We start from the raw sequence: 21,712 nt of genomic DNA, 5'->3' as shown, positions 1-21,712 counted from the left end.
GACAGACACCTTTGTGTTGCAGAGCAGACCATATAGACCAGGAGTATCAAACTCGTGACCCGCGGGACGGATGTATCATGTGCTGGCCCCGCCCAGTTTAGCGAAGGGGAAAAAAAAGTCTTGATATGTCATGTGACGCCACTGTGACACCGTGAGTTTGACACCCCTGATATAGACCAAACAGTTAGACCATTCGTACTTTTTTAGCTTTGGTCCATTCGCCTAATGGTAGAGACAAGCCCAGTTTGAGATAAATAAGCAATGATATTCATCTAAAATATAGAGGGAGATAATGAGTTAACACATTTATATGATGTTTTCTTCTATAACGCAATTGCTAGATTTCTTTACTGTGATTATTCTGTATTCATCGGCAAATATGAAAAAGATATTCTGATATATCTTCTGGTAGCAATCAACTGCAGAAGACCCAAAGGTGCTTTTTCAGGAGGCAACTGGATTTTCTTGTTTTTAATTTTGAGGACATTTTGCTTCTCATCGAAGAAGCTTCTTCAACTCTGACAGGATAGTGGGGAATGGAAGAATTCATATTCCTTGCAGACGGACAACTGGTAATCTGCATCCTTATAGACGGTTGCTTTAGAGGGTCATTAAAAGGATGCAGATCAGGGGTGAAATGCTAGAGGTTCAGACCGGTTCAGCTGAACTGCTGGGGTGATGGCGGGTGGTTCGGAGAACCGGTAGTGACGGCAGCATGAGGCTCCGCCCACCCGCCCGGACACCCTTACTTCCTGGTTTTAACCAGGAAGTAACCTGTTTTTTACCCTCTGCACATGTACAGAAGGCTTTGCACATGCACAGAGGGTCCAAAATCGCATTTGACTCATGCGCTCGCACTTCCGAACCGGTAGGGAAGGTAAGTAGGTTTCACCTCTGATGCAGATTACCAGCTGTCTGCAAGGAATATAAATCCTTCCATTCCCCACTATCCTGTCAGAGCCGAAGAAGCTTCTTGGATGAGAAGCGAAACGTCTTCAAAAGTAAAAACAAGAAAGTCCAGTTGTCTCCTGAAAAAGCACCTTTGGGACAACCATGACATGGATGACTGAGAATCTCTACAGACTTTCCACTGTAGGAGAGTAACCAGATTCTATTTACTGCAAGGAGAACAATGTCCTGTGATATTTTAAAGAATAATTTTGTTTTGGGTACATTATTATTATTTTTTGCATAGTGATGAACAGGTTGAGTATAATGTCACAAATGAGCCTTTTCCTAATGAAATCGCATGCCAGAAATCAGGGCCTTTTATCGTGCTGCAAACAGAGCCTGATTTTTAATTGATTTAAAAGAAAATACAAGTCTCTATTACATATAAATGTTGTATAAGCTTTGTGGAGCAGGCAAGAATAAAGGCAATTTTTTTTTTATTTACAAAAAAGAAGCAATCCTGGTAATTGTACACATCACCAAAGAGCCATGTTTGATTCTATTTTGTTTTGATTACCAAGAACAAATAGATTTGTGGCATATGAAAGAGTAATGAATACATTGTGTTCTAGGTTTTTATTTTCAATAGCTAATTTTGTCAGTTGCATGAAGGGATGCCTTAATTGTAAACGCTCGTCTACGTTGCAGATGTGTGTTTGTGTCATCAAAACGGATATTTTTTTTAAAAAAATTGCTAGGCAGAGAAGAAACTTCAAGTTCTAAAAAGCCATATTGGTCCAATTTTCTTGATGACCTTTAGCAGAAATAACAAATATCTTCTCCTACAAATTTGTTACCGACGTCATCATGAATATAGTCATAAAGGACTCTAGATCAGCTATTGCCACGCAGTTAAGTGAGGTTTTAATATGGCTGTGGGTTTTCTTTTCTTCATAAATTATGTTAATCTAGATTAGTTTATGAGGAAAACTCATGGCCAGCTCATTATTTAAATCTCCCTTAAACCAGGGGTAAAATCCAGTAGGTTCTGACAGGTTCTGGAGAACTGGTGTCCTCTTGTCAGTGTCTCAGACTGTCATGCTTTGAACATATTACAAAAGAAGACACTACATTTATGCATGGAGGCATTCTCCATCCACCTGGGAAATCTGGCTTCACGATTGTGAAGCCAGATGAGTGACTCTTCCCATGTACATGCTTGCATCCCACACCAGATACTGGACATGGCCACGGGTGGCAAAAGCAGTGGAATCAAGTGGCACTGAGTACTGGAAAAATGCCTTGTTAACCAAAGACAAAGAATGTATTCGTAGCTCCCATTACATACACTTCTAGTTTGAAGTGAAGGGACACAGTGGCTCAGAGGCTAAGACACTGAGCTTGTCGATTGAAAGGTTGGCAATTCAGCGGTTTGAATCCCTAGTGCTGCATAACGGGGTGAGCTCCCGTTACTTGTCCCAGCTTCTGCCAAACTAGCAGTTCAAAAAGACGTACAAAAAAATGCAAGTAGAAAAATAGGGACCGCCTTTGGTGGGAAGGGAACAGCGTTCAGTGCACCTTTGGCATTTAGTCATGCCGGCCACATGACCACGGAGACGTCTTCGGACAGCGCTGGCCCTTCAGCTTTGAAACGGAGATGAGCACTGCCCCCTAAAGTTGGGAACGACTAGCACATATGTGCGAGGGGAACCTTTACCTTTACCTAGTTTGAAGTGTACCTGTGTAAGCATTTGTGTGGAATAAATATTGTACATGGAAAGAGAGACACCAGAAAGAAGTGTGCTTCTTCCCTTAGTGTTATGCCCCACAAAATGCAATTTGAAATTACATTGAGAATTTCTATAGAGGAAGGATATTCTCTCTCATGGTCTCTGCACATGGAGGTGGTAGAGGAAAATAGAGTTAGTGCATTCATTCCTTTCCTCTTTTTGTGTTCATGATATCCTTGCTTTAAAAATGCTTGGAGAACTGAAAAGTTCAATACATTCATACAAAACTGCATTCCATTTATCACATCAAATATAGTATAACTACTGCATGTCAATAATATTTCTTTATGCTTTTCATAAAGAAGTCATTTCACACTTCCATATATCTGTTTTCTGGCACTATGAGCACTTGAGTTCTGCAATATAAATGACATAATTTTGAATTGCCTAGAAATGATTTGCAAATTGCTTTGAAAATCTGCCACTTAAATGTAGCTATCAAACCAAATATGGTCCTTTGCTTTCTCATTTGCCTTCAATACTTTATTTTGGCTTTCTGGTTCATTGCTTCTATTATCCCTAATAACAAACTTGAGGAAATAATAATTTGTAACATGGAGCCAAGTTAGTTTGGGGAATTATCGTAGTCTGGAGCAATTTGTGAGGTTTGTTGTGGATTTTTCTGCTTCATTGATCTAGAGACAGTTTGGTAATCATTACTGTTTGGTCTCTTGCTTTGCTTCCCTCCTGACAGATTAACTTCCGGTGCAAGCCAACTTTTCGAGAAGGCAGTTCTAGATCTCCAAGAGAGGTAAGTGGCAGGAGACAGATTGTCTCTGAATGATACATGTAGCCTTACCTGAATGACACTCATCACTAAGGAGTCTGAGTGTGATGGAATGAAATAAGACAGGGGTCAGCAACCTGTGGCTCTGGAGTCACATGTGTCTCTTTCACCCCTCTGCTGCGGCTCCCTGTCACTCAAAATATCTGTCACAACCGCCAATGTGCGACACCTGCTGGCATACAATTTATTGAGCTTTTCAACCCCCGGTAGGCCAACCATGGATAAATCCAAGAAAAAAAAAGTTTCAGAAGAAAACAGAACGTTTAATTCAGCTATATATGCTAGTTTTGTGGCTGCTTAAGAAATAGTCAGGCACGGGAAGGGTTTTGTGGCTCCCGGTGTTTTCTTTTCTATGGGAAACAGGTCCAAATGGCTCTTTGAGTGTTTAAGGTTACAGACCTCTGAAATAAGAAGATGGATTCCCAGAAGGGAGGGGTGCATTCCAGAGGAGTAAGAAGCATCTCAGTCTGAATATTATATGTGACAGTGTCAGGCACAAAGGATCAGGACCAGCGGTGAAATCTGGCTGGATCTATCCGGCTTGCACGAACCGGTAGTGCTGGCGGTGCCCCACCTGCCAGGACATCATTACATCCCATTTTTGACTCTCTGTGCATGTGCAGAAGGCTCTGCACATGCGCAGAAGAGGTGTGCACACTCACACTCCTGAACCAGTAGCGAAAGTAAGTGCATTTCAAAGCTGATCAGGACCATTTGTTGAGTTTCAACATGGAAGATTTATTCAAGGCTATACACAAGAATCCAGTCAACTAAAGTTCAATATTAAATTGTTGAGTTGGATTTGGGTTGTTTGTGGCAATGTAAGGACTCTAAGCTGATAACATGTTTAACTCTGCCCCCCAGCTCTGCCTGCTCTTCTACAGATAGAAAAAGGGTAAAGACAGCACCACCGTAATAGTTTATGGTGGGACCAGAAGTTGTCAAATGGCCTGTTTTCGGCCTCTGGAGGACCTCCGGGGGTGGGAGTGGGGGAAGGTCATTTTCGCCCCTCCTAGAGAGGCCCTGGAGGCTGGGGACAGCAAAAAAGGGGCCTTCCAGTCCCACTGGAAGTTGTTAAATGGGCCATTTTTGGCCTCCAAAGGTCCTCCAGGGGGGTGGGGAAGGCCGTTTTTGCCCTCCCCAGACTCCTAGAGAGGCCCTGGAGCCAGGTGAGAAAGAAAAACAAGCCTTCCCCACCCCCCCAGGCCCTCCAGAGGCAGGAAACAATGTGTTTCCCTATTTCTGGTGGGCCCAGAAGACCCAAAATCAGCTGGCCGATGTGCGCATGTGTGCCGGAGCTGAGCTCGCATGCCCACTGATATGGTGTCATAGGTTCGCCATCACGGGCCTAGACCTAAGTCTAAACATTACAATGGCTTTAAGATATATTACAATTGGAAGATTCCAGGTTTTAACCACTTCTTTTCAGCATCATGGCAAGTTTCCACTATAAAAGATCTCCCTATGTGCTTCAGAACATCTTATTATGTATGATTATCTTTTGCCAATGTCTTTGCTCTCTTATAGGTGAGTTGTATCAAGGTTGTATAGAATTGGGATTTGGTTGGAATGTATTTTAAATTAATTCTATTTTTTGCTTGTGTTTCCCTATTCTACAGAATTTTGTTCGACATCACTGGGTTCACAGAAGGCGACAGGAAGGGAAATGTAAACAATGTGGAAAGGTAGAAATAATGCCATCAAAATCTGTAAAAAAAAAGTAATTATAAGTTCTAGTCTTCAGGTATCTCTTCTTCTAGCAACATAATTGGCCTCTTTAAAGGTTTTTCTGTCCTGCTTTTTCTGTTTGTTTTCCTGCTAAGATATTAAAATTGAAGGCTGTACTGTAGATTTTAATGACTTTAGATAGTTTTTGCCATTCCTTTTCTGCCTAACAAATTTTGAAGGGTTTCCCTCTGGCTGCCAAATATTTACCCACCTTTGCTATAGCCATTACCTGGGCTGCAAAAAAATCAGATGACCAGCAGGTGACAGCAAAGTTAGAATCAATATTTTTTTCAGTGCCTCTTTACTGCTATCTAGTGGCTGTTAAAATGTTTGCAACTCAGACATATTAGCCTTATCACAGTGCATTGATATTATTTGGCACATTCAAGAATGTTATCGGTTCAAGATTTGGAAATTATTATTATTATTATTTATTCAATTTATATACCACCCTTCTCCTATTGGACTCAGGGCGGTGCAGAGCCAAGGATAAAAAACATACCAATACAAAATTTAAAATCAATTAACAGAATTATACAGCTTTGGCCCACAATTTAAAACAATCCAGTTAAAACCCAATTTACACTTAAAAAGCTAAAAAACTAAAAAGAGCTAAAAAAAAAAGGTGGGGGGGGGGTCACGCCAGCCCTGCTTGATGGAAAAGAAAAGTTTTTAAGGCACGGCGAAAGGCCCGGAGATCTGGTATCCTTCGTATCTCCGGGGGCAGATCGTTCCAGATCTTAATCTCCAACAATATCTGAGCAATCTGATATTCAAAAACATCAGGTTCTGGGACTTTTAAAAACTGCGTCCATGTAAACTCATATTTAATGCTCTTTGTTTCTCCAGTTCTCTATTTAACAAATCTGAAAAAAAGAAGAAGCAATTTGTCAGACCTGCAGAAAAGAATAATGGCTCTATTATCTCTGAGCAGTATCTTTTATTTTTCACATCATTCATTCCTCTCAAGTCATTTTTTAAATTATTACTTTTGTAATAAACTAGATAATTTCATCATCTTTTTCTTACTCTTAAAAAAGCCCAAATCTTTGATCCTCAACATGTACCAATTATATAGTTGCTGCAGTTTCTGAGATGCATTCACTGAATTCCCCAAAACCAAACTGTGTTAATGTGAATTAGCAGAAGATAATAAATTGTGTTATACAGGAGTGATAACTGCTAGGAGCGATAACTGAAGGTTCTAAAGCATTAACTGTGTGCATGAAGTCCAAGATTAAAAACTACAACATGCCATAACTAGTTGTTGTAGCATGGCCAGTAACACAAGTATCTAATTAAGGGGTCCTCAAACTACGGCCCGTGGGTTGGATACAGCCCGCCAAAACCATTAATCTGGCCCGCGCAGGACCATGAGGCTGCCCCGCCCACATCGCCCCACCTACCCACCAGCCCCCACCTGCCTTCTGGAGGCCAAGGCCAAAAATGGGATGCGTGGAGGCCTCAGGACCCATTTTTGGGCAGCAGAGTGGTACTGGAGTGGTACTAGAGGAGTACTGTTACCCTCCCCAGCCTCCAGAGAGAGAGAGAGGGAGGGAGGGAGACACACACACACACACACACACACACACACACACACACACAGAGAGAGAGAGAGAGAGAGAGAAGTCCCTCACCCACCCCCAAGGCAGCCACATCCCTTCACTAACCTGCTTTCTACTCCCAGGAGGATAACAAATTAAAGTTTAATTTGTGTGTATTGTTTAATGGACTGCTAAATTGGCCACACCCACCCAGTCACATGACCACCTAGCCACACCCACCCAGCCGGTCCAGCCCCCCAACAGTCTGAGGGACCGTGAATTGGCCCCCTGTTTAAAAAGTTTGAGAACCCCTGATCTAATTCGATCATTTATCAGAAATCCTAAATCAATGGAGGAGATGCTTCTAATGGTGCAAACATATTATAAACAGTGCAACCATGATTGTTGTATGCTACCCAGAGTTGCTTTTGGTGTGATGGGCAACCATATAAATCTGGTCTGAAACCTTTACACTAAGGTTGTATCTTAGTATTCTAGTTTCCATAACCCACTTCTTCTGATTTAATGTTGCTAATTGGGATACTTTTCTTGATTTATAGAACCATGGCAGTGGCAAATCAAAAGTAGGCACTGCAGTTTGAGAACTTCTTGTTTTTGATTCCTTGGGTATTTGTTTCTGCCAAGGGATATTTGAATGGAGCTATTTGAATTAGTTATAAATTTTGCACGGTGTTCTGGGTAGAAGCATGAATGTAAATGTATTTTTTATATATATATAAAAACAATGGATATATATTAACAGATTAACAGAGTTGGAAGGGACCTTATAGGTCACCTAGTCCAACCCCGCACTCAAGCAGGAGACCCTACACCATTTCTGACAAATGGCAGTCCAATCTTTTCTTGAAAGTCTCAAGTGATGAAGCTCCCACAATATATTGTGTATATCCCACAATATATGTAGCCTTGAACTGCAAGATGGGCACCAAATAAATTTGATTGATAAATGAATGAACAAACAAACAAACGAATGCATGAATGAATAAAAAATCAGAGATTTGTTAAAACGTCTTCTCTCCCAATTTGTGACTCTGGGTGGCATACAACAATCAAGCTTAATAAATAAAAATTTAGAAAAGAAGACATTTTATATAAAACCAAATAAGCAAGGAAGCAAACCAACAACCCAACAAACCCACAAACCCTTACACATGATTGTGGCAGATAATAATAACATACACTCTCATCACATCATCTCCAGCAGCTTACAACCTAGATAAAAAGAGATCAACACAAGACAAACTATCAAGCAGTAAACAGTAACCTAAGCAAGGAACTACCAAAAACGATTACCCCACCAACACTGGCATGTATATATAAACAGGGAGCAAACATCACATTCCTACCCCTGATTATGTCACCTTATCGGGTACTGAAATGTCTGCAAACAAACAACCAAGCTCAGAAAGAATTAAAGTCTCCACAGTTCAACTCTCAGCTGCATACTGTATATTATCTTCTATTGGAGTTACTGTATATCTCATTTCTATCCAGAAAATTGATGGATTGGTCTACATCAGCTTGAGGCTCAGCTTGATAAAATATAGTCGTCATCCCTACTATATTGAATATAGAATATTTATGTATTCTATACAGAATACAGAATACAGTAAGCTATTATTTCAAAAGTTTTGACAGACCTTAAGCAGAGCTTTTTGAGATGACTTTGGAAAGTAAAGGTATCATCAAAGCCTCAACTTTAGCTACTGTCATATATCATGTGACTATTAGAGATATGTCTTAGCCATTAACAGCCTCAATTCTATTTGGAAAAAAAAATATGTGAAATGTTAATTGGTGATGCAACAAACTCTTGTTATTTCAGGGATTTCAACAAAAATTCTCCTTTCATAGTAAAGAGATTGTGGCTATCAGCTGTTCATGGTGCAAGCAAGCGGTAAGTCATTTTCTCAAAAGTGATACTGCAAATTTTAGCCGATGGGTAGAGTCCATCATACTTTTTATTCCTCATTTCCTTCCTCTTATAGAAATATAGAAAACTGATGATGGCAGAAAAAGACTTAGTCTACCCTTTGTGTCTTCTAATTTTTTTTTGTTGTTGTTGCCAGATAATGGACATTTGTTTATCCCAAGCATGTATAAACTCAGTTACTGATGATTGACCCATTACCCCTGATGGAAGTTGGTTCCAAGCTTTCATTATTCTTTCTTTGAAATAATACTTTCTAATATTACCTTTATACTTCCCTCCTGTCAGTTTGAGGCTATGCCCCATGTTCTTGATTTTTGCTTAATATTGAAAATAACTACCTACTAGATCCCTTTAATATATTTAAAGGTTTCAGTCACATTCCCCACTTTTCCTTCTGTCCTCTAGCCTATACAATGAATATTCAGTTCCTTAATCGCTTCTGATATTGTTTTGTCCCTCACAACTTGCACCATTTGTGTTGCCCATCTCTGGACTTGCTCAACCTTAACAAAACCTTTTTTTAAAAAAGTAAGGTCTTCAGAACTAGATATAGTATTCTAAATGGGGTCTGACTAAAATGCTATATAGTAGGATTAAAGGTAAAGCTAAAGATTCCCCTCGCACATATGTGCTAGTTGTTCCTGACTCTAGGGGGCGGTGCTCATCTCTGTTTCAAAGCCAAAGAGCTAGCACTGTCCAAAGACGTCTCCGTGGTCATGTGGCCGGCATGACTAAATGCCAAATGCATTTTTACGTGCTTGCGAACTGCTAGGTTGGCAGAACTGGTACAAGTAACGGGAGCTCACCCTGTTACGCGGCACTAGGGATTCGAACCACTGAACTGCCAATCTTTCGATCGACAAGCTCAGTGTCTTAGCCACTGAGCCACCGCGTCCCTATATAGTAGGATTAGGATCTCCTTTTTCCTGCTGGTGATCCCTCTAGTAATGCATCATTTAATGCATTACTCATTTTGCAGTCATCTGTTATGAGCACACCTAAATTCTTTTCTTCTCTTCTTATAACACTGGAGCCCCCAATACTGTAACCTGACGGAGGAATATTTTTTTCCCAAGCACATGATCTTACATTTAGAAACATTGAATTGCAGTTTCCACATTTTTGATCAATTTTCCAGCAATGCCAAATCATTTTCTGTGTTATGAACAGGGGTGGGTTCTACTTACCTTTATTACCGGTTTGTAGTGGGACCGTATGCGCGTGCCCGCTTCGCTCACACATGCGCGCGCTCTTCTGTGCATGCGCAGAAACATTTTGATGACATCAGGGTCGGTGAGCGGAACCTCCCACCGGTTTTACTACTGGTTCTATAGAACCGGTGCGAACCGGGGGCAACCCACCACTGGTTACGAATGACCCCAGGAGCATCAACTCTGTCACACACCTTTGTGTCGTCTGCATTATGTACTTATTAGGCATATAAATAGGAATTGAGTTATTGAATTAGGAGCCCATCATTCACCCCAAAACATGATTGGCTACGCACTTGTTTGGGGAATATAAAAAGAAAAAGTGGCTTGGGAGATATCTTACGGTTAGGATAATTGTGCCAGTTGCCATCTGGGCTGAAAGAATGCAAAGCAACATAATTCACATACAGCATATTCATGTATATGAATTCCACATGTCATTCTTTTCATATGGACCCCACCGTGCTCTCAATACAAAACATGTTCTGTGTGGACAAAACAGTTTGGTAACAGATTAACAGAGTTGGAAGGCACTTTGTAAGTCATCTAGTCCCACACCCTTCCCCCCAAGCAGGAGACCATTTCTACACCATTTCTGACAAATGGCAGTCCAATCTCTTCTTGAAAGCCTCCAGTGTTGAAGCTCCCATAACTTCCGAAGGCAAGCTGTTCCATTGCTTGATTGTTCTCACTGTCAGAAAAATTCTCCTTATTTCTAGGTTGAATCTCTCCTTGGTCAGTTTCCATCCATTATTCCTTGTCTGGCCTTTGGTTGCCTTGGAAAATAGCTTGACCCCCTTCCTCTCTGTGGCAGCCCCTCAAATATTGGAACACTGCTATCATGTCTCCCCTGGTCCTTCTCTTCACTAGACTAGCCATGCCCAGTTCATGTAACCGTTCATCATCGTATGTTTTAGTCTCCAGTCCCCTAATCATCCTGGTTGCTCTTCTTTTTAAAGAGATGCATTCTTTGGGCCTAAAATGCTGTGAGGCAAGGGAAAAGAAAGATCGGAATGTGTCTTTTTCCTAATGCTGATGTCTTTGTTTTCCCCCACCCCCTTCTCACCTTTGCCCTTCTCCATATTCTTCATTTCACAGAGGCCTCTGCTTTTCTTCCCCTTTAGTTTCACAATAAAGTCACCTGCTTCCTGTTGCAGCACATTGAGGAGCCTTGTTCCCTAGGAGCTCATGCTGCTGTTATTGTTCCCCCCACCTGGATCATTAAGGTGAAGAAGCCTCAGGTAACAGCATGCTTCTGCCTGTTCTGACAGCGTGGATTGGTTCACCTGGCTGAAGACTGCTGATATTCCTGTGGGGAAAACATGCTATCCTGCCTTTGGCTACCATCAGCTAATACCCCTATTTGCTATAAGACATTATCTTCTCTTTCCAGATAATGTTTTCTAAAACTTTATTATATGTAACTATCTTAAATCTGGAAGAGTAAAATGTTAGAACTTGGAGATGGCGGCAACCAAAGCAACCAGTTCTACCTTCCAAGGAGTAGCTTAAATATACACGTGGTATTAACAGGATTGTTAAACAATCATTTTAAGAATCTGGAGAAATCCTTTCTGGGTTGAGGATCTCAAATGAAAACTGATTTCCAGGTTCAGCCTTCGAGCACTGGGTGTAGCCAGAAGCAGAAGCGGGCATGATCAGATCCCACAGGAAACGTGGTTGAAGTCAAATGAACAGGCTTTTCAAACTGTCCAGTTTGGAAAGTGGCCATGGTTCATGTAAAGCTAGTTCAGGTTTTCCATCTGATCCTTGGTCTGCTTTAATGAGACAGTTGCTCAACTCCAGTTTGTTCCTTTATACAGTAAGTCTCTTGATCAGGAGTGGTATTCACTTATGTCCCGCTACTGGTTTGCAAATGTGAGTGCGCTCTCTCTCTCTCTTCGCTTGCAGGTGCCACTTCTGCGCATGTGCAGGGCCTTCTGCACATGCGCAGAGAGTCAAAAACATGGCTAAATGGGACATAATGACATCGGGTGGGTGGGCGGAGCCTCCCACAGCTGCCGCTTCCAGTTTGCCCGAACCGCATAGAACTGGCTGAATACCACTACTGCTCTTGATTCAGTCTGTGGTCTTCTGGATTGAACATTATTTTTCTCCAAACTGGAGAATGTGGCGAAGGGACTTCTCATAAAATGTTGTGTCAGAAGTCACATTCTTATCTACTGCCTTAGAACTTGGGATATTTTTTTTACCAGGGTTTCCAATTAATATGCTTGCAACCTATAGAGCAGTTATTATTTTTTTTACTAGTAGGATTGCCATTTTTGAATTTGAGCAGGAATTTTAACCTAAATTATTTTAGGAAAAATATATATAGTGCAGCAAAACAGCAGCCGTTCATAATTTTTGACAGATTATATCATTCAATGGACCTTTGAGTGAACATATCTACTTCTGTTTTAAACGTCTATTGGTAGATAATGAAAACAAAGTTGATTTTAGGGGAAGGTTTTGTTTTTTTTTTCTTTTAAAAAGGGCCTTTGCTCCATAGAGATATCTGGAAATCACAAGGTCTTCCATTGGAATTGCTGAATTGTGATAAATTCTTTCCCTTTTCACAGCAAATGATACTTTGGTGATTTGAAATACTTTGAGTTCTCTCCATTATGAAGAGATGGAATATATGGAGTGGAGAAAAGTGTTCATGTGTTCAGAGAAATTATGAAAGAGAGCGTTGTGTGGATTCCAGACTTTCTATTAAATGCATGGATGAATGTGGGAAATTGAGCCCTGAGGTATAGTTGGGTAACTCCTTCAGACAGCAGACGCAAATAAACTCTTCACTGGAATATATAATTTTTGGATCTTGGATCTGCAAGAGAATCAACAATATTGTTGCAAAACAACAACAACAAACAAACATAGAGTAACCCAAGAAAGAATAATAACCCAAGGAAGACTAATAATTTCTTTGTGCTTAAACTGGAATCATTGCGATGGATTATTTGAAATGTTCCTTAATGAGGAGTAATATGACCATTGAAAGTTTTATTAGAAGGGGAATTTGGCTTCACAGCCCTGTTACAAAGAGTCCTGTGCTGAAATGTGCTTTTGGTTGCTCAGAAATTCTCTTCTTGCAAAAGAAGTATTGATTTTTTTAAAACTTTATTTTAAGGACACATGAACATACCTCATGTGGTTGAGCTTATTTTATACCTGGAGATGGCAGAAGGTGCTAAAGCTGTGGTTATTTTTGTAACACATCTCTCCATGATTTTGAAGCCTGCCTGGCTGCCCACACAACTGAAAGCCTCATGGGAAGTCTTCTTGCATGCTGCTTTCCTTTGTGTTTTAATAGAAATATGGGAAGCCAAAGAGGCTGCTTCATCTTGGGGAGCAGATTCTAAAAAGGAAGACCAGCACTTGGTTACTGTTGTGACCTTGGCTTACTGAGTAATTACAATACACAATTAGTCCCAAACAAACCTATTTTATTGAAACAGCTGAGAATTACATTCATTCCCAGATGAGTCCCAATTAGTTGCCAAACAAGTCCTTCGGAAGAAGTCCTTCGGGATTATCACCAACCTTTATCTTCTTTGACACCCTGCCAAAGGCCTTACTTGGCAAAGCCCCACGAAGTTCAGAAACAAACAAGAGATGCTGACTGGAAACAGAGTTAGCAACGTTGCTTTCCTGCAAAAGGTCCAAGTGCCTCTGTTTCTCTTTTAAGCCTTATGGGAGGGGCCAATCATCTCCTGGCCTTACTCCCAAGTCATCTCTTTTGCTTTAGCTGCTCTTGCCTTTTGGCAGCTCTGCACATGTGTGCACTAGGAACAGGCTCCTCCTGTTCCTCTGCCTCTCTGCTGTCTGACTCTGGGGGCTCCGGAGTCCGCGCATCACTCCCAGATGGCCCTGGCCCCATCTCTGCCTCCAATGCAGAGCCCTTGTCAGGGCCTTCCCCAGACTCCAGGACTGGCCCATGTTCCTCCCCAGCCTCCTCACTGTCCGACTCTGCTGCTAGCTCCACAGGCTGCTGGCAGACCACAACAGTCACCTTCTAACTGAAGAAGGCAATGTAGTCTATCCATGAGAGCATCATTGAAACAATCTTCTCATTTGAAAGATATTGCCAATACCTTTTTATCAATTTAGATAAGGTGGGGAAAAAAAATCAGGAATAGTTTTTTTTCTTCTGTATGGAACTGTTATTAACAATTCAAGTGATCTGCAGAGAAATGCAGGCTAATAGACCAAAGTGATTGTATATGCCAGAAGTATTCATTTTATGATTAAAAGGGGAAACGTGACTCTTTATAGATAACACGGCTGTATTTATCATTAGATGTAAAAGAATAACTTTCACAATATTCCTCTGCCACATAGCTTTCATAGAATTACAATGTTGAAGGTGGACATTTAGTTATTGTCCGATCCCTTATACAGTGCAGAAATATAATTAAAGCATTGACGAGAGATGGTTATTAAGCAACTGCTTGAAAAAAAATCCAGTGAAGCGAATCCTGCACTTCTTCTCTGGATAATTGAACCCTCTGTCAAATTACTTGTACTTTCTGGAAGTACAACATTCACTTGGAATCTGCCTTCCTTCCTGTAAATTAAAACCATTCTTCTATGTCATGCACTCTGAAGACAGGCCTTGACCTTCCTTTTAAAAATTTGATGTGGGACATCATATCCCCTCTCAGTCATTGTTTTCTAAGGCTAAAGATCCTTCAATCCTACTTCATAAACCTGAAATTTTCAATTTCTTTGAATCCTTAAAGTATTTCAAATATTTGCAAAAGCAAACTCTTGAGTTATCCATCTATTGGGATAGTTTGCATTGTTCCTTTGTGGTGTACACAGAAGCGTTTTTCTTTAATTTTCATTATACTTTCAAGGAATTTTAACATGGAGAAAATGGTTTTGTGATTTTGCAACATTATCCAAGAGAAACACACAGCTTGCATTCTGGAATGTTCAGGGACTCAGCATCCCAGAAAATTAAAACAAAGACTAAAGTCTTCATTACCCTTATTTTTTTGGTTATTACTTTAAAAAATAGGGACAAATAAAGTTAAATGCTAAATGTAATTTAGCCAGCTCAGCATTGGGAGAATGTCTCTAGTAAGATTTAAGGGAGCAACAATGAGGTTTTCATTGAAGTTCTTCATACTTATATAGAATATCTTATAAGTCATGACTTTGTTAGAAACACACCTCTGACAGCCATTGCTGACATTATAAATCAGCAAATAGGGATTATTTGACTGAGTTTTTGAACAGGAACTTGGTGTTTCTTAAACCAACCTATTTGATGCATTTCCCCCCCCCAAAAAATAATACATTAAAAATACATTAAATAAATTTCTGAATGTTGCAGAGTCCTGTGATCACATGATCATGATTTGTGACCCTCCCTGTCAACTTCACACAAGTAGAGTCAATGGGGAAGCCAGCAGGAACTCACAATCATTTGAAGTTCTTGCCTAATGACTCATGTGGGCTAATAATGGTCATTGGCAGTGGTGGGATTCAAATAACCGGTTTGCCCAGGGTCAGGTTGGCTGTCGTGGGAGGCATGGCCCATCCCCATCCTCCAGCTCCTCCGCACATGCGGTATGAGCCTCCCGCGATAACCAACCTGACCCTGGGTGAACCGGTTGTTAAATTACACCCCCCCCCGCTATCAAAGTGGATCCTGGGTGCTGCGCTGCAATGGAGAAATGGGAAACAGAGCGGCCGGCACGAAGGAAGGAGGAGGTGCCGGGAGAAGAAAGAGGGAAAGCAGCCTTCTTCTTTCCTCATGCTGGCCGTTCCATTACCCATTTCTCCATTGCAGCACAGCGCCCAGGATCCACTTTGATAGCGGGGCCAGGGTAATTTAACAACCGGTTTTCATGAACCGGTGCGAACTGGCTGAATCCCACCACTGGTCATTGGGGCTGTCAGAATTGCTACTGCTAAATGGCCCAGTAACATGATGTCATACTTTATGACTGCATTACTTGGAAACAGAAAGTCTGATTCCAATTATTGTTGTTAATTGAGGACTACCTGTACATTTAATATCAATAGCCTGTGAATCAACTCTAAAAATGTTTAGCATCATCTCTAAAAAGTCATCTGTGATATCACACATCAACTAATACAAGACAGGAGGACATACCTAACCTACTAATAGTTAATTACCCTACTGGTTAATGCCATTGGTTTAAATAGAAGAAGTAGGAGAAAAGCCCCTCCCACCCAGAGCATAGCTGGCTTTATCTTGTTCTCCTTAACCTTTTTATATAGGTGGTCTCCACACCAGGAGACGAACCTGATTGGGCGGGAGACTGGAGCCCCGGAAGGAAAACGGGCGTCTCCTACCTGAAATGGGAGGGTTGGCAGGTACAGCATGTGCTCTTATGTGAGTCTATGGGAGCATCTAGTTTTCTTCTCCCTCACAGCATTGGAAGTCTCCAGTTCTGAAAGTACCAGTCTGGTCTTAGTGTGTGGCTTTCTCCATAACAGTGATGTGAAAATGTAAAGCATGAGACGCATGTCCTTTCAACTCATGCATGCGTGCCCAGGTGGTGTATCATTCTCCACAGGTACTGTCACAAAGGTGTTTTTTATAGGGAGATCTTCTGTTTGGCATTATTGTTTTTAAATTCTCCTTCTCCTTCTCTTCTTAAAAAAAAACCCCAAAACAAAACAGAATTCACTGAAAAATTCGACCAGGCGGAAGAAAAGAACTTCTTTTAAAAGGAAAGTCAGTAAAAGAGGAAATGAGGTAAGTTTTTCAAACAATTTATTATGATTATTAATTAGGGAAAAATGATCATAACAAAACAGCTGATCCAATCTGATCCCTTTCATTCTATCCCATTCTATTCTAGAAGCATGTTATACTTATGCTAAATAAAATGTGTTTGGTGATTAATGATTGATTAATTATTAATTATGGGATTTAATGACTAATTAATGATTATTAATTAGGGGAATATGCTCATAACACAGCTGATCCAATCTGACCCCTTTCAGTTCTATTAGACATATCCCATTCTATTCTAGAAACATATTATACTTATGCTAAATAAAATGTGTTTAGTGATTAATGATTGATTAATGATTATTAATTATGGGAATTAATGTCTAATGATTATTAATTAGGGGAAATATACTCATAACACAACATCCCTTCCAATCCGATCCCTTTCAGTTATATTAGCCGACATATCCCATTATATTCTAGAAACATGTTATACTGATGCTAAATATAACATGTATTTAGAGAATAGCAATTCTTTGTCCTGTCTTCCCCAAGTCCCATCCCAAACTCAATTCATATTTCCTGCTTGGTTGAAAATGCATATCCCCAAACTGTTGTCTGTGGAGACTCCTGTCTCTACTGTTCAGGACATTTGAATCGAATTTTACAAGGATGTAGGATGGGGTTAACTATCTTTCATCAAACTGTAGTGTGGAATCAATGTTCTGAATCTTTATGATGATTTACTCTTTTCTTAATAAGAAGCAGTTTAGGTATTTTATGGCTGGTAGTTCTGTACCACTAATTAATGTGCTTACTGCAACTTTCTGCTGATGCTTTACTTTTCTTTCTCTAGGAGAACAAAGGGCGACCTTTTGTGATTAAGCCTATCTCTTCCCCTCTCATGAAACCCTTGCTTGTATTTGTGAATCCAAAAAGTGGAGGGAATCAGGTAAATATGGGGCATCGAACACAGAATGTGCTTGTACCAAGAAAGGGATTTAGAATGTATGTCAGAAAAAAGATGTCTCAAACTTGATGAAAGAGTTAAAGGTTGGAAGTAGGTTCTAGAATAAGATAGAAGAAAATATTGCAGCTCGGGGTTGAATTGGGGAGTCTCTGAACTTGGTGGTTTTCTTGAGGACATTTCATTACCAAACTAGGTAACATCACCAGTACATCTAAAGTAACAGTTCTCTTAATGTGAAGCTAGTGAAATACTCTATCAGGCATTTTAAGCCTGAGATACAAGTTAATTGATTCCTTTTTTGTCCTTTACAGGGTACTAAAGTGCTCCAGATGTTTATGTGGTACTTGAATCCTCGTCAGGTTTTTGACTTATCTCAGGAAGGACCAAGAGATGCGTAAGTTCTGGGGTGTTTCGTTTGACCTGCCCCTTCATTCTTTCTTTTCTTTTCTTTTTTTTAGAAAAATAGTTTTTATTGAATATTTTACATTTTTAAAACCAAAAACATAATAGAAAAAGACAAAAAATGAAAAAAGAAAAAGAAAAAGGAACATACGCATACATCAAACGGTAAAATACAAAACGTAAATAACAACATTATATAATACTTTACAACTTTCTGCATCGACAGTTATCTATACTTTTAAATTCAATCTTCATAGTCATTCACTTATTCTTGTATAACCATATTAAGCATTCTTTTAAACTAAATTATTATATATAGTTACATCCTATTTATTAACATAGTCAATATTTTATCCTTAATTCAATACTCTTAGATTCCAATTAATCAAATTTCAATTTACATTCTTATTTCTTATTTTAATTTCTATTTTCTAGCCATGTATAAAATCTATTCCACACTTTATAGTAATCCGAATCATCTCTTTCTTTAATCTCCATTGTCATTTTATCCATTTCAGCACATTCGAGGATTTTTTTAAATTACTATTTCTTCAGATGGTGTATTATTATTAGTTCAATTTATATGCCACCTTTCTCCGGAGACTCAGGGCGGTTCAGGGTATTGATCTGTTTCCACATTTGTGCCAGAGCAATTCTGGTCACCGTTAGTATATGCAATGTTATGTAGTACAAACCTTTCTCCATTTTCTTATCAATCATTCCTAGAAGAAACAACTCCGGTTTGAAATCAGTCTTTTGGAGTCATTCTTTATTTTAATGTGAGGCAACTTGAAACACATTGGCGGCAAACATTACTATCTCTAATAATTAAAAACATAAACTGGCTTCTGGCCATGATGGCTGGAAGTAATGGGAATGCCGGCTCCAATGAACGCAGAGAGAATTAACTTGAGAAAGATGACTTGAGAGAAAGTAACCCCTTGAACTGGTGAATTGTGACAATTAAATTTATACCTCCTTGTGCTTATTATTATCCTCTTCAGTGGGCACCAGGCAATTTTGAACAGCTAAGGGACACACTTAAAAAGATATGGGGAGGAGGTGGCAGTGAAAGACTGCATTGGACACAAAAATTACACAAGAAAGTCAAGTAAATGATTGATCTGGGCAATTCCAGTAGTTTGAATTTTTAAGGGGTAGTTTTAATTAGAGTTTTACTCCATTTTCCAAGAGTTGCAATTCCAGATCTGGTCAGGCTTTAATCCTGAGGGACCCTGAGAGTTGAAGTCCACACATCTTAAAGTTGCTGAAATTGGGAAATGCTTAGGTGCTTAGATACCAAAATGCTAAGGAAAGTCAAATCTTGTTAATATTTGGATGGGAGATTATTAGAAAATCCTAGACTGGGAAGTTACAAATAATCTAAAAGAGAGCCATATTTTGCAATGTTTCTGTTGTTACCAATAAAATTACAGAGTTATTTCAGTGTCACACAATACTGTTTGAAGGTTTTTAAAATCTTGTTTTAAATATCTGCTCTATAAATTCCCATATAGCATGTTTTTAATGCCACAAGATGGCACTCTTGGATATTGTCTGACTCTCATCTGATGTGCCTGTATTCCTGATACTTTCAAAAGCAGAACAGCCTTATTTTGTTTTTTGTTTTTTAAAAAATGTTTTTTACTATGTCTATATGTGAAAAAAGGCTTGACATAACCAAGGGAATTGCTAGCAGATCCTGAGCCAAGTTTCAGAAAACAAGAGAACCACAGAGAAGCTTGTTGGTCGTTTTTTTTTGTTTAAGCATCAGAGTACAATTTGTTATTTCTGGGGTAACATTCCGCCAGTCAATTTGCATAATTGCTTTAAACCCAGCAACTGTTTTGTGACATAGTGCAAAATGTGTGAATTAGGCTGCTAACTGGTAAAGAGCCTCAAAGCTCATTAAATTCAATACAGAAAAAAAAACAACCCACCACCTGAATTAATTAGCAACTGCTTTCCAGGCTCACTTGCAATTGGTGGCTTTAACTTTTCAAATCCTGAAGATTTTAAAGTTTGGCTAATTACTGGTATATCTCTTTCTGGAAGGCCTTTTAAAAATGATTTGAATCCAGAGTACTTTTCTGAGAAATGTGAATCCAAATGTGCTTTCTTTTTATCAAAAGCCAACTAGACTTTGGGTTGTTGTTGTTTTTTACTTTAAAAATGTTTTGCTTCTCATCCAAGAAGCTTCTTCAGTTCTAACTAACTAGGGAATGAAAAGATTTATATAAATCATATAAATAAATATCATGTAAATCATTCCATTTCCCACCGGTTAGTTAAAACTGAAAAAGCTTCTTGGATGAGAAGCAAAACATTTTCACAAGGAAATAGAACATATTAATATATAATATATATTTATATATATTATAAATATAAAATATAAATAAATATAAATAAATAAATAAAAAATATAAATAAATAAAATATAAATAAGAAATAGAAAAATAGTCTAGTTGACTTTTGAGAAAAAAAGCACCTTTGAAATAACCATGACCTGGATGATTGGGAGCCCCCATAGACGAATAGAATAGAATAGAATAGAATAGAATAGAATAGAATAGAATAGAATAGAGTAGAGTAGAGTAGAGTAGAATAGAATAGAATAGAATAGAATAGAATAGAATAGAATAACAGAAGGGACCTTGGAGGTCTTCTAGTCCAACCCCCTGCTTAGGCAGGAAATACCTTGGTGGTGCAGTGGTTAGAGTGCAATACTGCAGGCTACTTCTGCTGCCTGCTGGCTGCCTGCAATTTGACAGTTCAAATCCCATCAGACTCAAGGTTGACTCAGCCTTCCGTTCTTATGAGGTGGGTAAAATGAGGACCCAAATTGTTGGGGGCAATGTGCTGATTCTGTAAACCGCTTAGAGAGGGCTGCAAAGCACTGTGAAGCGGTATTTAAGTCTAAGTGCTATTGCTATTTCAGACAAATAATTATCCAATCTCTTCTTTAAAACTTCCAGTGTTGGAGCATTTACAACTTCTAGAGGCAAGTTGTTCCACAGTTCTGTCAGAAACTTTCTTCTTAGTTCTAGGTTGCTCCTCTCGTCTTGATTAGTTTCTACCCATTGCTTCTTGTCCTGCTGTCAGGTGCTTTGAGAATAGTTTGACTCCCTCTTCTTTGGGGCAGCCCCTGAGATATTGGAACACTGCTATCATGTCATCCCTAGTCCTTCTTAGACATACCCAATTCCAGCAACCGTTCTTTATATGTTTAGCCTCCAGTCCCCAATTATCTTTGTTGCTCTTCTCTGCACTCTTTCTAGAGTCTCAACATCTTTTTTACATCGTGGTGATCAAATCTGAATGCAGTATTCCGAGTGTGGCCTTACCAAGGCATTATAAAGTGGTATTAACACTTCATGTGATCTTGATTCTATCCCTCTGTTTATTCAGCCTAGTCCTCTGTTGGCTTTTCTGGCAGCTGCAGCACACTGCTGGCTCATATTTAAATGATTGTCCACTAGGATTCCAAGGTCCAAGTTATTACTATTGAGCGAGGTACCACATATACTGCACATGACCCAGTAACTTCCGTAAAATATGTATTATCTTCCTCACCATATCTGATTTTAGTAAAGGGATTGGCTTTAGAATGGAGCCTGACTTTGCCAGAGTGAAGCAGCTGGAATGGAAAAATCAATGTCTGTTTGTTGAGTGAGTCCACTTTTATTTGTGCTCCTGATAATAAATGCTTGACTA

General features: G+C 39.5%; 1 protein-coding gene across 2 annotated transcripts in view; it reads left to right on the top strand.

Moving 5' to 3' along the window:
- The window catches only part of DGKI (diacylglycerol kinase iota), a 309,513-nt gene that overhangs the window by 153,286 nt on the left and 134,515 nt on the right, over positions 1 to 21,712 (top strand). The window contains exons 5-11 of one of the 2 annotated variants that reach the window (XM_087873744.1): positions 3,376 to 3,432; positions 5,088 to 5,153; positions 8,587 to 8,658; positions 11,030 to 11,146; positions 16,573 to 16,647; positions 17,483 to 17,578; positions 17,908 to 17,990. In XM_087873744.1, coding sequence (XP_087729870.1) covers positions 3,376 to 3,432; positions 5,088 to 5,153; positions 8,587 to 8,658; positions 11,030 to 11,146; positions 16,573 to 16,647; positions 17,483 to 17,578; positions 17,908 to 17,990 — 566 coding nt within the window. The remainder of the gene's footprint in view (positions 1 to 3,375; positions 3,433 to 5,087; positions 5,154 to 8,586; positions 8,659 to 11,029; positions 11,147 to 16,572; positions 16,648 to 17,482; positions 17,579 to 17,907; positions 17,991 to 21,712) is intronic. The other variant, XM_034403576.2, reaches the window with a different exon arrangement.

This window comes from Pantherophis guttatus, chromosome 7 (genome assembly GCF_059756535.1).
Source record: "Pantherophis guttatus breed Tessera chromosome 7, ASM5975653v1, whole genome shotgun sequence".
Lineage (NCBI taxonomy): Eukaryota > Metazoa > Chordata > Lepidosauria > Squamata > Colubridae > Pantherophis > Pantherophis guttatus.
This window is presented reverse-complemented; position numbering and strand designations above follow the sequence as displayed.